Genomic DNA, 12,132 nt, shown 5'->3' on the forward strand with positions numbered 1-12,132 from the left:
TTCAAGGGGAGATAACGGGAGCACCCGCCACGGCACCATTTCTCTGACGTCACTCCGGCATTTAGATCTTCATAGTATTTTCTTACACTCCTTTGTATTTCTGCGGTGTCAGTTGTTACTTCTCTACTTTCATTTCTAATTTTATATGAGTCCTCTCTTTTTTTTTCTTGAAGAGTCTGGTTAAAGATTCATCAGTCTCATTTACCTTTTCAAAGGACCAGCTCTTTATTTCATTGATGTTTTCTATTCTTTTCTTAGCCTCTATGTCACTTATTTCCTCTCTGATCTTTATTATTTCCGTCCTCCTACTTCCTATGGGCTTTATTTGTTGTTCTTTTTCTAGTTCTTTTAGATGAAGAGTCAAGTTGTTTATTTGACCTTTTTCTTCCTTCTTAAGGTATGCCTGTAATGTTATGAACTTCCCTTTCAGGACTGCTTTTAAAGTGTCCCATAGATTTGGAGTTGTATGATCATTTTCATTTGTTTGAAAGAAATTTTTGATATCTTCCTTGATGTTGTTATTAACCCTTTTGTTTTTTGTTTTTTTATATAGAGACAGAGAGAGAGTCAGAGAGAGGGATAGACAGGAATGGAGAGAGATGAGAAGCATCAATCATTAGTTTTTCATTGCGACACCTTAGTTGTACATTGATTGCTTTCTCATATGTGCCTTGACCGCGGGCCTTCAGCAGACCAAGTAACCCCTTGCTTGAGCCAGCGACCTTGGGTCCAAGCTGGTGAGCTTTTTTTGCTCAAGCCAAATGAGCCCGCGCTCATGCTGGCGACCTCGGGGTCTTGAACCTGGGCCCTCCGCATCCCAGTCCAACACTCTATCCACTGCGCCACCGCCTGGTCAGGCTAACCCATTTGTTTTTTAATAAGATGTTATTTAGCCTCCAAGTGTTTGAATGCTTTTCAGTTTTTCTATTGTAGTTGATTTCTAGTTTCATGCTAGTATGATCAGAGAAGATGCTTGATATGATTTCAGTCTTCTTAAATTTATTGAGACTTGTTTTGTGTCCTAACATGTGGTCTATCCTAGAGACTGTACCATGAGCTCTTGAAAAAAATGTGTATTCTGCTGCTTTGGGGTGAGAGGTTCTGAAGATATCAATTAAATCCAGTTGATGTAGTGTGTCATTTAATACCGCTGTTTCTTTGTTAATTTTCTGTCTGGAGGATCCATCCATTGATGTTCATGGGGTGTTAAAATCCTCTACTATTCAGTATTGCTGTCGATCTCATCCTTTATGTCCATTAAAATTTGCTTTATATATTTTGGTGCTCCTATATTAGGTGCATAAATATTTATAATGGTTATATCCTCCTGTTGGATTGTTCCCCTTATCATTATGTAGTGATCTTCTTTATCCCTTACTATCGTCTTTGTTTTAAAGGCTATTTTGTCAGATATAAGTATTGCTACCCCATGTTTTTTTGCATTTCCATTTGCATGAAATACCTTTTTCCATTTCTTCACATTCAGTGTATGTGTATCTTTTGTTCTGAGGTGGGTCTCCTGTAGACAGCATATGTATGGGTCCTGTTTTCTTTCTTTCTTTCTTTCTTTCTTTCTTTCTTTCTTTCTTTCTTTCTTTCTTTCTTTCTTTCTTATTTTTTTTGTAGTTTTCTGAAGCTGGAAACGGGGAGGCAATCAGACAGACTCCTGCATGCGCTTGACTGAGATCCACCCGGCACGCCCACCAGGGGGGCGATGCTCTGCCCATCCGGGGCATTGCTCTGTTGTGACCAGAGCCACTCTAACGCCTGAAGCAGAGGTCACGGAGCCATCCCCAGTTCCCGGGCCATCTTTGCTCCAATGGAGCCTTGGCTGTGGGAGGGGAAGAGAGAGACAGAGAGGAAGGAGAGGGGGAGGGGTGGAGAAGCAGATGGGCTTCTCCTGTGTGCCCTAGCTGGGAATCGAACCTGGGACTTCCGCACAGCAGGCTGACGCTCTACCACTGAGCCAACCTGCCAGGGCCGGGTCCTGTTTTCTTATCCATGCAGTTACCCTATGTCTTTTGATTGGAGCTTTTAATCCATTTATATTTAAGGTTATTGATATGTAGTTGTTTATTGCCATTTTATTCTTTAAATCTACAATCCTCTTTTTCTCCATTTCTTTATTTTTCCTTTGCGATTTTTACAGCAGGCCCCTTAACATTTCTTGCCATGCTGGTTTGGTTGTAATGAATTCCTTGAGTTTTTCTTTGTTTAGGAAACTTTATTTCTTCTTAAATTTTAAACAATGGCCTTGCGAGATAAAGTAGTCTTGGTTGTAGGTTTTTGTTTGCATCATTTTGAATATTTCTTGCCAATCCCTTCTGTCCTTAAGTGTTTCTGTTTAGAAGTCATATGTCATCCTTATGGGGGCTCCTCTATATAGATAATTAACTGCTTTTCTCACAGCTTTTACTACTTTTTCTTTGTCTCTTAACTGTGGCATTTATGTTATGATTTATTTTGGTGTAGACCTCCTTTGGTTCCTCTTTATTTTTTTAATTTTTTGTCGTTTAAAATTTTTTTTTCTTTTTGTTCTTTTTTTGTTTCTTTACAGAGACAGAGAGAGTCAGTCAGAGAGAGGGATAGACAGGGACAGACAGACAGGAACGGAGAGATGAGAAGCATCAATCATTAGTTTTTCATTGCGCGTTGCAACACCTTAGTTGTTCATTGATTGCTTTCTCATATGTGCCTTGACCATGGGCCTTCAGCAGACCGAGTAACCCCTTGCTTAAGCCAGTGACCTTGGGCTCAAGCTGGTGAGCTTTTGCTCAAACCAGATGAGCCCGCGCTCAAGCTGGCAACCTCGGGGTCTCGAACCTGGGTCTTCCGCATCCCAGTCCGACGCTCTATCCACTGCACCACCACCTGGTCAGGCCGGTTCCTCTTTAATAGGATTCTATGTGCTTCTTGAACTTGTGTGACTTTTTCCTTCATCAATTTAGGGAAGTTTTCAGCTATGATTTCTTCAAACAGGTTCTGTATCCCTTGTTCATTCTCTTGTCCTTCAGGAACTTCTATGATGCAGATGTTTCTCTTCATGTTGTTATAGAGGTCTCTTAGAGTTTCCTCAGTCTTTTAGCGCCTCTTTTCATTTTGCTGCTCTATTTCTGTGCTTATGTTTATCTTGTCTTCTAAATCACTGATTCTATCCTCTGCTTCATCCAGCCTGCTGTTGATTCCTTTTAGTGCAGTCTTCATTTCTGATATTACGTTTGTCTTTTCTGATTGGTATTCTTTTGTGATTTCAATGTCCTTTTGATGCTTCCTATCTCTTTATTTAGGTGTTCATTATGGCCATCCAGTGTTGCTCTAAGAACCTTGAGCATCCTAAAAATTATCATTTTAAACTCTGCATCTGGTAGTTTGGTTAGTTCATTTTCTGGGAATTATTCTTGTTGATTCATTTGGGTCGCATTTCTTTGCTCATTTTGTCTGTGTTTTAGGTAGTCCTCTCTGACTTTGAAATTTTTGTGTTTCCTTTATGAGAAAGATGAGCTCAGTGGTACTGCCCTTCAGGCCACCTGTTTTTCTTGTTTTAGAAATGCTTTTTGAGAGTACTATTTTCCCTTTTGTTGTATGTAAGTGTTGAATGTGAGTATTGGCCTTTTTGTGAGTACAGTTATTCCTTCAGGCTCTCTGGTTCAAAGGGTCAACCTTGATCATGTGTATTATACACTGTGCAATGTTTGTTCTGTTTGGCATATTTATTTCCACAGTGTCTGGTGCCTGCTATACTTCTCTGTTGGGCATGCTGCTTGTGTACCTAGCTAAGTCTAGGGTTGATGCTGTCTTCCACCCACTACCAGTTGTGTTGTTCTGGCACTTTTGGGGTTGGTGTCAGCTGTTATATGTAACCTGCTATGGGCTACCTGTTTGTAGCTACTGTTCTTTTCATTGTTTGTATCTGCGATCTGCGTTTTCTGTGCCTGAGTAGTGTGGGAGGGGCCAACCTGTATATAAAGATCAGCTTCCTCCTGCTTAGAAATGACAGCAGCTCTATAAAAGCCCCAAGCTCCATAAGATTTGCATTCACTTTTTAAATGCTCCACCTCATCTTGCAGCTGTGTGGTCTTCCCACAGAGTCTTCTGTAGAAAAACTGTTATATGGGTTCAGATTGGCCTCACCCAACCAACCCCTCTACAGGTTGTAAGTTTGTCGGGCTAGGGCAACTGAGGTTGAGAACACAATGTTAGTGGGACCCCCTACTTCAGTGGTCTCTTGGTCAGGAGCTGAGTATGGGGAATGTGGCCCTAATCCAGCGCCTAATCCCTCAGCTACTGCCAGTTGCTCAAATTGTATGTCTCTCTAACAAGATGAGAAGCCAGTTCAATTCAAGTCTGGCTGACAAACCCCTCTGAAGAAGTTCTTACAGCTGGTGAGACCCTAATATCAGGGAGATAGCCTGAGAGAATCCTCTCCAGGTGCTGACTGTGTCCCCCCAGAAAGTGGCTAAGCCCCTCAACCAGATCTAATAATAGGCTCACAGGGACCCACACTTTAAATGTCTATGCTTTACGCCTTTCTATTTCTCCTGTGGCATCTAGCCCAGCAGGGTAGGATATCCAGCACCCAAGCTGTGTGACTGTGAATCTTCACCCCATCCAATGCACATGACTCGCTGTGCCGGTGTTGATCACAGAGAGTGGAACTTGCCTCACCCTGGCCAGGTGTGAGGAGCCTTTCCAAGGCTTAGGATAACACTCTAGCAAGGGTTGTTAGGCCCTGAACTGATCCTCTCTATAGCTGGCCACTGGATGTGCCAGCCCTGAGCCTTCTTGGTAGGAACCCAGTGCAGACCAGTGGGTGCCACTGCTTGGGACTGGCCCTCAGCAACCTTCTTAGACTAGCTACAAGTATTCCAGAGTTTTTGGCTGCTTCTGCTGGGCCCAGGTTCTCATGGAAATACCAAGTTGCACACCTAGGCTGGCTTTTACCCACACTGGTCCTGGGGGAAGTTTCCCTGTGTCCTGCCTCCTGAAGTCTATGTCTGCGTGCTGGCTGTTTGTTGGGCTCGGCCACTGAAAAAAACCTCTGCTAGAGTCTGGAGCCTGCAGCAATTAGGAGATTAGGAAGGGTAGTGAGTGTGGCTCCATCCCTGGCCTCAGACTTTTTCCACATACTTCTGTAGGGTGTGGTCCCAGGACTCCAGTGGGTGTGGCCTCTGAAACTGAGAGGTGTGGTCTGCCTACTTTCCGGACTGTTTCTTCTGAGTCTTTGTGAGGTGGAATGATCAGTCTTAGACTCTAGAGCGTGGGGGCAGAGGGGGAGCTTCAGCCTCAGCACTAGAAAACTTGAGTTGCTGATGCTCCCCTGCCTCCTGGCTTCTCAGCACAACCCAGTTGACATGACTGGAGAAGGAGTTACTCCCAAGGGCCAAGAAGTTGCTTCTCCCCAGGCTGGTGCCACTCAGAGAGGACTGTTCCACCCAAGAGAGATGGCAACTGCAGTATTGGAGAATGATTCAGCACAGGGGTTCTGGTGGCCGTCTCCCACAGTATCCCTCCCTGGGCCTCCAACTTACACTCTTGCCACACAACTCTAGTCCTCTCAGCTCTCCTCTACCAGAGACCTGGGTAAGTGGCTGTGAATGAGATTTTTTTGTGTGGGCCCTTTAAGATAGATCCTACATCTCCAAGAGCTCCGTCTTTTTCTCGCAGACAGAAACCCAGCTCTTTTCACAGCTAAATGCTGTGTGGGCGCCTCTTCTAGGCTCTAGGGCTCTATGCTGGGACTGTGGGCTTGTGGCTTAGGACCCACACCTTTCTAGGTGACCTCCCAATAGTGAGAGTCCCTCTGGACCCTCAGCCGCCGCTCACTCCTGGGAGCAGGCAGCCCTTTCCGTGTCTCCGCCCTTTCTACCAGTCTCGGTGTGGCTTCTGTGATCCTTGGTTATAGAATCTTCTTCCTTTAGTCCAAAGTTGGTTTTTCAAGATGATTATTCTTAAATTAAGTTGTAATCTTATTTGGTCCTGTAAGCTGGGAGTTGGAACGTCAGCCTACTCTGCCTCCATCTTGGAATCTTCTACAAAGAAGCATGTTTTGAGTGCTGGTGAGACAAGGTTGCCAGCCCCTCAAAAGAGTACTGTCTAATTATCCATGGTCCTTATAATGTTCATTGTAATGGCAAAATCTGTGCTGCCTAAAAAAGAGATCATTTTTAAAGCCATTAAATTAAGATGTAGCTAATATATTAGGATCATGTTTGTTATCATTTATAGAAACATAGTTCCATCTGACTTAAGAAAAAGAGACAAGTGACTGACTCACATAACTGAGATATCTAGGGGTAGAGTTTAGAAACACTTGCCTCCAGGGGTGTAGGAATGAAGACTCAGATTGGCCAGGCCATGGGTACATGTGTGTGGGTGCAACTTATGGAGCATATAAGAGGGCAGTGCTGCATGAACCACCTGGAAAGGATTCCCCATGAGGAAGAGGGGGTTTCTGTAATTAATAAAACAATGTGCACATGAATGATGACATTGAGCACCTCATATTTCTTCCCTACCTCTTCTCTCTCCTCCTCATCTAATATCTATTATTTAATATGTACTTTTCTGAGAATTTTATATGTATTACCTCACTTGAACCTTGGAACAACCACACAAAGCAGGTGTGGTTATCCCTATTTTCATCAATGATCAAACTGAAACATAATGAAGGGTATAATTTGTTCAGGGTCATGCAGTAAGTGGTAGTCATGTTTCAGACTTAAGCTTTCTGGTTCCAACCTGGTGCTCTTAATTAGGACTCTTTCATCATTCTAGATATAGAAACTCTTTCCCCATTCCATAAATTCAAGAACACGCTTCACCACACAGGTAAAACTATCCCACATTCTAGAAAAAGTCACTTATTGTACTTCCTGCCCAAAGTCACGTCCAGATGGAACACTCAAAGGGAAACTGGACAGAGCTAGAAGCTGCTCCTGAAGGAGCTGATGGCGACACTGCTACCCGTGTCCTTCTGCTGCTCAGAAGCACTATCTGGACCTTGAGTCCTCCAGTTTATCTGTTTTTCCAGACCAAGCCAGTTCTTCTGGACTCCTAGGCCACTTCTTTTCCTTATCATCTTCATTCCATATGCCACGTTCCAATTCCCCAAGATATTGCCCAGGATACCTCTGGGTTACTGCTCTACACAGGTACAGTTTTACCTTGAGATGTGAACAGACCAACATATGAATTTTTTTTAAGATACGAGCTGTGACTTGGTCCGTATTTTTGTTTGAGATCCAAGCGAAATTCCGAGATACGAGTCGTAATTAAGTTTCTGTGGTTTCATTTTAAGTAAAGAAAGTGCAGTTTTAGATTTGTTTAAAGAAAATGCAGTTTTAGTTTACATTTAGTGTTAAGAAAGTGCAATTTTAGCTTATGTGTCTACAGTGCCTACATCCCTTCCTCCCTCCCTCCTCCACCCTTCACCTCCGTTAGCTGCACTTGTCTGTCTCCAAGGTAAGAATACAGTACTAAATAACACCTTTTTCTTTCATTTCATATATTTTGTTATGCATTGGTAAAGTATACAGGTGTGTTTCTTAATTAAAAACGTCTTTTTTCATAATTTAGGGTGATTTGGGGATGTTTCACAGAGCTGGAATGGATTAAATCTATTTCAGTTATTTTAAATGGGAGAAATTTGTTTGATATATGAGTTGACTGACTTACGAGCTCGGTTACAGAACGAATTAAATTCGTGTCTCAAGGTACCACTGTATAATAGCTTTGGCATTTTGATTCGTAATTACTTCTCTTTTTCACCCCCAAGAATATTTGGCTTTCTTTACTGTTCATTTTTAAATTTCAACTGTCCTAAAAGTGCAATACAAAGAGACTTCTGACCAAGCTTTGAGTGACAGGAACCAGCTAGGCCCGGTGCTTTCTGTTCTGCTGCTCCAGTGCAGACCCTTGTCAGTTTGGGTCTGCTCTGCCCACCTCGTCCTGCATTCTGCCCTCCATCCACACTGTCAGCCTCTTGGAGTTCCAGAAAGTGTCAGATTGCTTCCCCATTGCTTACAGAAGTCAGTCTTCCATATCTTCCGATCTGTAAGCAATTCATTGAGGATGTGGGCACAAAATATTTGAAGTTCTGTTTAAATTTGTCTTCATCACCTTATAAAAATGTCTTTTTTTGTTGTTTCCAAATGTAATAGAACAATAGCACAAGCATATCATTTTAAAATATATTTGTATTGAGGTTGAATATTCTTGAATACTCAAAAATTATTTTCTTGATAAGGTTGCACAATCAAAAAGTTGAGAGACCATAGGTCTAAAATTCCAATTCCCAGGTTGGTGTCCCAGGCGCTCAGTTGTCTGCACCTGACCCTGTGTCTCCCCTGCCCTTTTCTCGTTTGTACCTGGCATTAGGAGCTCTCATCCTTGCCCACTTGATTACTGAAAGCTGCCCAGCTATTTCACACCTTCATATTGTTTCCACACTGTTGCTTCTCTCTGAAATTTCCTTCTCACTTCTCCCTTCTCTCATCCCTCAGCCCCATCCTGCCCAGCAAACTCCTTAGTTTCTTCCTGTAACCCCCTCACTGTTTCTACCCTCACTCCACAGGTAAAGTCATCATGCTCTTTTTTGCTGTCCCATTGTTCACTGCTAGTTCACTCGCTTCTTCAACAGTGTCTGCCTATGGCTGCAGGCTCGGGAGACTGTAGTCAGTTCACTTCTCTGCTTCCTTCACTGTGAGCTCCTTAGAGACAGACTCTCTTACCGTTCCTTACCTCCAACATCCAGCTGGTTCTTCAATGACCTACATGAGCAAAGGAATCAATGAGTAAGAGCATTGGACCACTAGCATCGCTTTCAACACCAAGATTCTGATTTTATAAAATAATTGATCAGAAACTAAGTTGTAAATTTGTGCATTTCTGTAGCCAAAATCTCATTTCTTTTGCAATTTATGCTCACTCAGTAATTCCAATTATCCATTTAGTAATAAACCTAAGTTTGTATGTCTGTGTGTATATATTAATATCAGATATATTAATACTATATATATAATAATATATATTAACATGTTAATATATATTAATCCCAGAAAGTGGAAATAGAGTAAATACTTACTACTATTCTAGAGCCATTTTTTCAGGCTGTGGTTATAAAGTTTGGCCTGACTTAATGACTCAAAAATGAATATTCATATCACATGTTCTGGATGTGCTTTGATTTTTATTGGAATAATACATTAAAAAATTGTTTTTTGGATGAGGAATAATTAGCCTTGCCAGATACTGTCCTTCTTTTAAGATAGATAATGATAGATAACTACGAAACAAATTAAGATTTAATTGTTTCTATTACAGAGATGTTTTTTATTAAATATTTTATAAGGTGTGAACTTCATGTACCTCAGGATTTATATTTGTTTAATATTTATGTGATTTAAGTCACAGTTTTTTTTACTGTAACACATTTCATAATGTGAGGTTTATCATTATAGCCCAAACTGGTCAGATTTTGTGTATAAGTGTGTATAAAGTAAGAATTGTGTGTAGTGTGGTTGAGATAGACTGCTTAATTGAGTCAGTGAAAAACTGACCCCAAAAGGAATGAAGAGTAAGGAATGGTATGTCTGCTTTAATTACTAATATTACTTACTACTAATAATAATTAGACTACTTTTCTTCTGAAGAAAACTGAGTCTGAAATTCCCTCAAAAGATAGAAACATACCTTTATGTTTTAGTCCTTTTTAAATAACTAGTATGATTCTAAATTCAATGAAAAGCTCTCTGAATTGACCGTAAGAAATGGAACTAAATAGACATGCTTTTGAACCTTTTTCTTTTCTTTTAGGTATAATATTGAGCCCAGTTTATATTGCCCATTTTTCTCCCTTGGAGCGTGCATGGAAGGCCTTAATATTTTGTTTAACAAACTGTTGGGGATCTCATTATATGCAGAGCAGCCAGCAAAAGGAGAGGTGTGGTGTGATGATGTCCGAAAATTGGTAAGCATCTCAGTTCATTCAGACTTTTATTACTTTCACTCTTGGGTTTAGTAATTCAATTAATAGTACTTTCATCTTCAAGTTAGCTTTGCCTTGACCATTGCATTGGCCACCTTTCCATTCCTTCCAGCCCCTTCCTATTTTGTAAGAGCTTAATTTGCATCAGATTTTATGTCCTGTTTTATTATTTGACTTCTTTGATAACTTCAAGCCAGTAATCCGCTTATTCACTATGAAGGCCCACTTTGTTTGAGCTGTGAGTATTTTTATTTCTCCCTGATAAAATATTGAAGATCTACTGACCCGTGTGTTTATAATGAAGGCTTTGTGTTGTTATGGTGTTTTACATGTTGTTTATATGCTGACCACACTGTACTCTTGTCACTGTATTTCAAGAAATGAAACTATCTTCTTGTTCTTTGGCTATGTTCTGTGAGCCCTCTCCTAAGAGCTGTGCCTCTTGAAATGCTCAGTTTTGAGTAAGGGCGTACATAATTATTTTATTGATCATCAGCTGAAACCAAAAGCTACATTTTGTTATTTCTGTGCTTGAGGGTTATACTTTTTAAGGACGTATATCATTACATTCTAGCTTGAAGAACTAATTTTGCTGCTAGAATTGTCCAGCTAGCACTTACTCCCAGCTCCCTTTGGTGGTTAGTGAACAGTCTGAAAGCTGTTTGGTAGGGCAGAGGTTTTCAACCCCCAGGCCGTGGACTGGTACCGGTCCGTGGGCCATTTGGTACCGGTCCACAGAGAAAGAATAAGTAACTTACATTATTTCCGTTTTATTTATATTTAAGTCTGAACGATGTTTTATTTTTTAAAAATGACCAGATTCCCTCTGTTAATCCGTCTAAGACTCACTCTTGACGCTTGTCTCGTAAGTTCAACAATTATATTTTAAAATACCACAGTTTTTACTCCGGTCGCATGATTTTATTTTGTGCATTTATTCGTCCCACCCTAAGGGCCGGTCTGTGAAAATATTTTCTGACATTAAACTGGTCCGTGGCCCAAAAAAGGTTGGGGACCACTGTTGTAGGGAACTGCCAGTCAGGATGAAGGGCCTGAGCAAGGAGGGTTTCCTTTCCTGGAGAGAGTTCCCAAGTCAGAAACATCAGGAGATGAAGAGGAAAGAGAATCTCTCTTAAAATACTATGGGATGTACAAAGTAATTGTCTATATTTGTAGTTGTGCATGATTTATGTAGTATAGATTTATGTGTTAGGGATGTTTTTACACTTGCAGAGTTTCTGATGGACTCACTCACCATTAAATTAAACTTGTTTTTTCTAGGCTGTGGTTCATGAATCTGAAGGATTGATGGGGTACATTTACTGTGATTTTTTTCAGCGAGCAGACAAGCCACATCAGGTGATGCTCCATTTATAATCTGGTCTCTAGAACTGATCAGCCATTAATTTATATTAATGTGAATATTATATCTCGTTTTGTAATTCCCTAATATTTGAAAGGCATAGCTGATAGTTACCAAATATATAAATTTGAAATTAGCATAGAATTTAAAAATAAACATTATGAAAACCATCATATACATCTGTGTATGTCACTTTCATCTGGTCATGTCATGGTAATCATGATCTAATAATGATAGCTGAGATTTTATGAGCCCTTCTATGTCACAGCATGGTTTTTTGGGGGGGTGGTTGTGGAGGGGGGTTGGTGGGCCATTAGCTTTAATCCTAGCTCACACCCAGCGGGAGAGAAATACACACAGTGGGAAAACACTTTCCTATCCATTCAGGGCTCCCAAAGCCACTGACTTATCTGAGTATTCCTAGAATCAAAGGTTTCTACCTCACCAGCCTTATTCACTTCTGTTCCCCATCTCCTTCTCTCTGCACAAACTGACAAACTGGCTTCTCCTTCAGCACTCTGCCATCTTGGCTGCCTCTCCTTGGAATGCTAATTTCAGGAATAGAGAGCTCACAGCATGTTTTTGAATATGCACCTCACCCTGTGCGGTGGCTCAGTGGATAGAGCGTGAGCTCAGCGTGCAGACATCCCAAATTCGATCCTTGGTCAGGGCATACAGGAGAAACAACCATCTACTTCTCTCCCCCTTCTCTTCCTCTTTCCCTCCCAGAGCCAGTGACTTGATTGGTTTGAGCATCAACCTGGGCACTGAAGATAGCTTGGTT

At 41.2% G+C, this 12,132-nt stretch overlaps 1 protein-coding gene and 1 non-coding gene across 3 annotated transcripts in view; one reads left to right on the plus strand and one right to left on the minus strand.

Annotated features, from left to right (window-relative positions):
* The window catches only part of MIPEP (mitochondrial intermediate peptidase), a 175,907-nt gene that overhangs the window by 57,288 nt on the left and 106,487 nt on the right, over positions 1–12,132 (plus strand). For both annotated transcript variants that reach the window (XM_066236844.1, XM_066236845.1), the window contains exons 11-12: positions 9,814–9,967; positions 11,267–11,344. In XM_066236844.1, coding sequence (XP_066092941.1) covers positions 9,814–9,967; positions 11,267–11,344 — 232 coding nt within the window. The remainder of the gene's footprint in view (positions 1–9,813; positions 9,968–11,266; positions 11,345–12,132) is intronic.
* On the minus strand, positions 1,906–1,981 carry TRNAS-GCU (transfer RNA serine (anticodon GCU)). Its single transcript has one exon. It is a non-coding gene; the product is annotated as a tRNA-Ser (tRNA).

The sequence above is a fragment of the Saccopteryx bilineata genome, chromosome 6, assembly GCF_036850765.1.
Source record: "Saccopteryx bilineata isolate mSacBil1 chromosome 6, mSacBil1_pri_phased_curated, whole genome shotgun sequence".
NCBI classification, from domain to species: Eukaryota; Metazoa; Chordata; class Mammalia; order Chiroptera; family Emballonuridae; genus Saccopteryx; species Saccopteryx bilineata.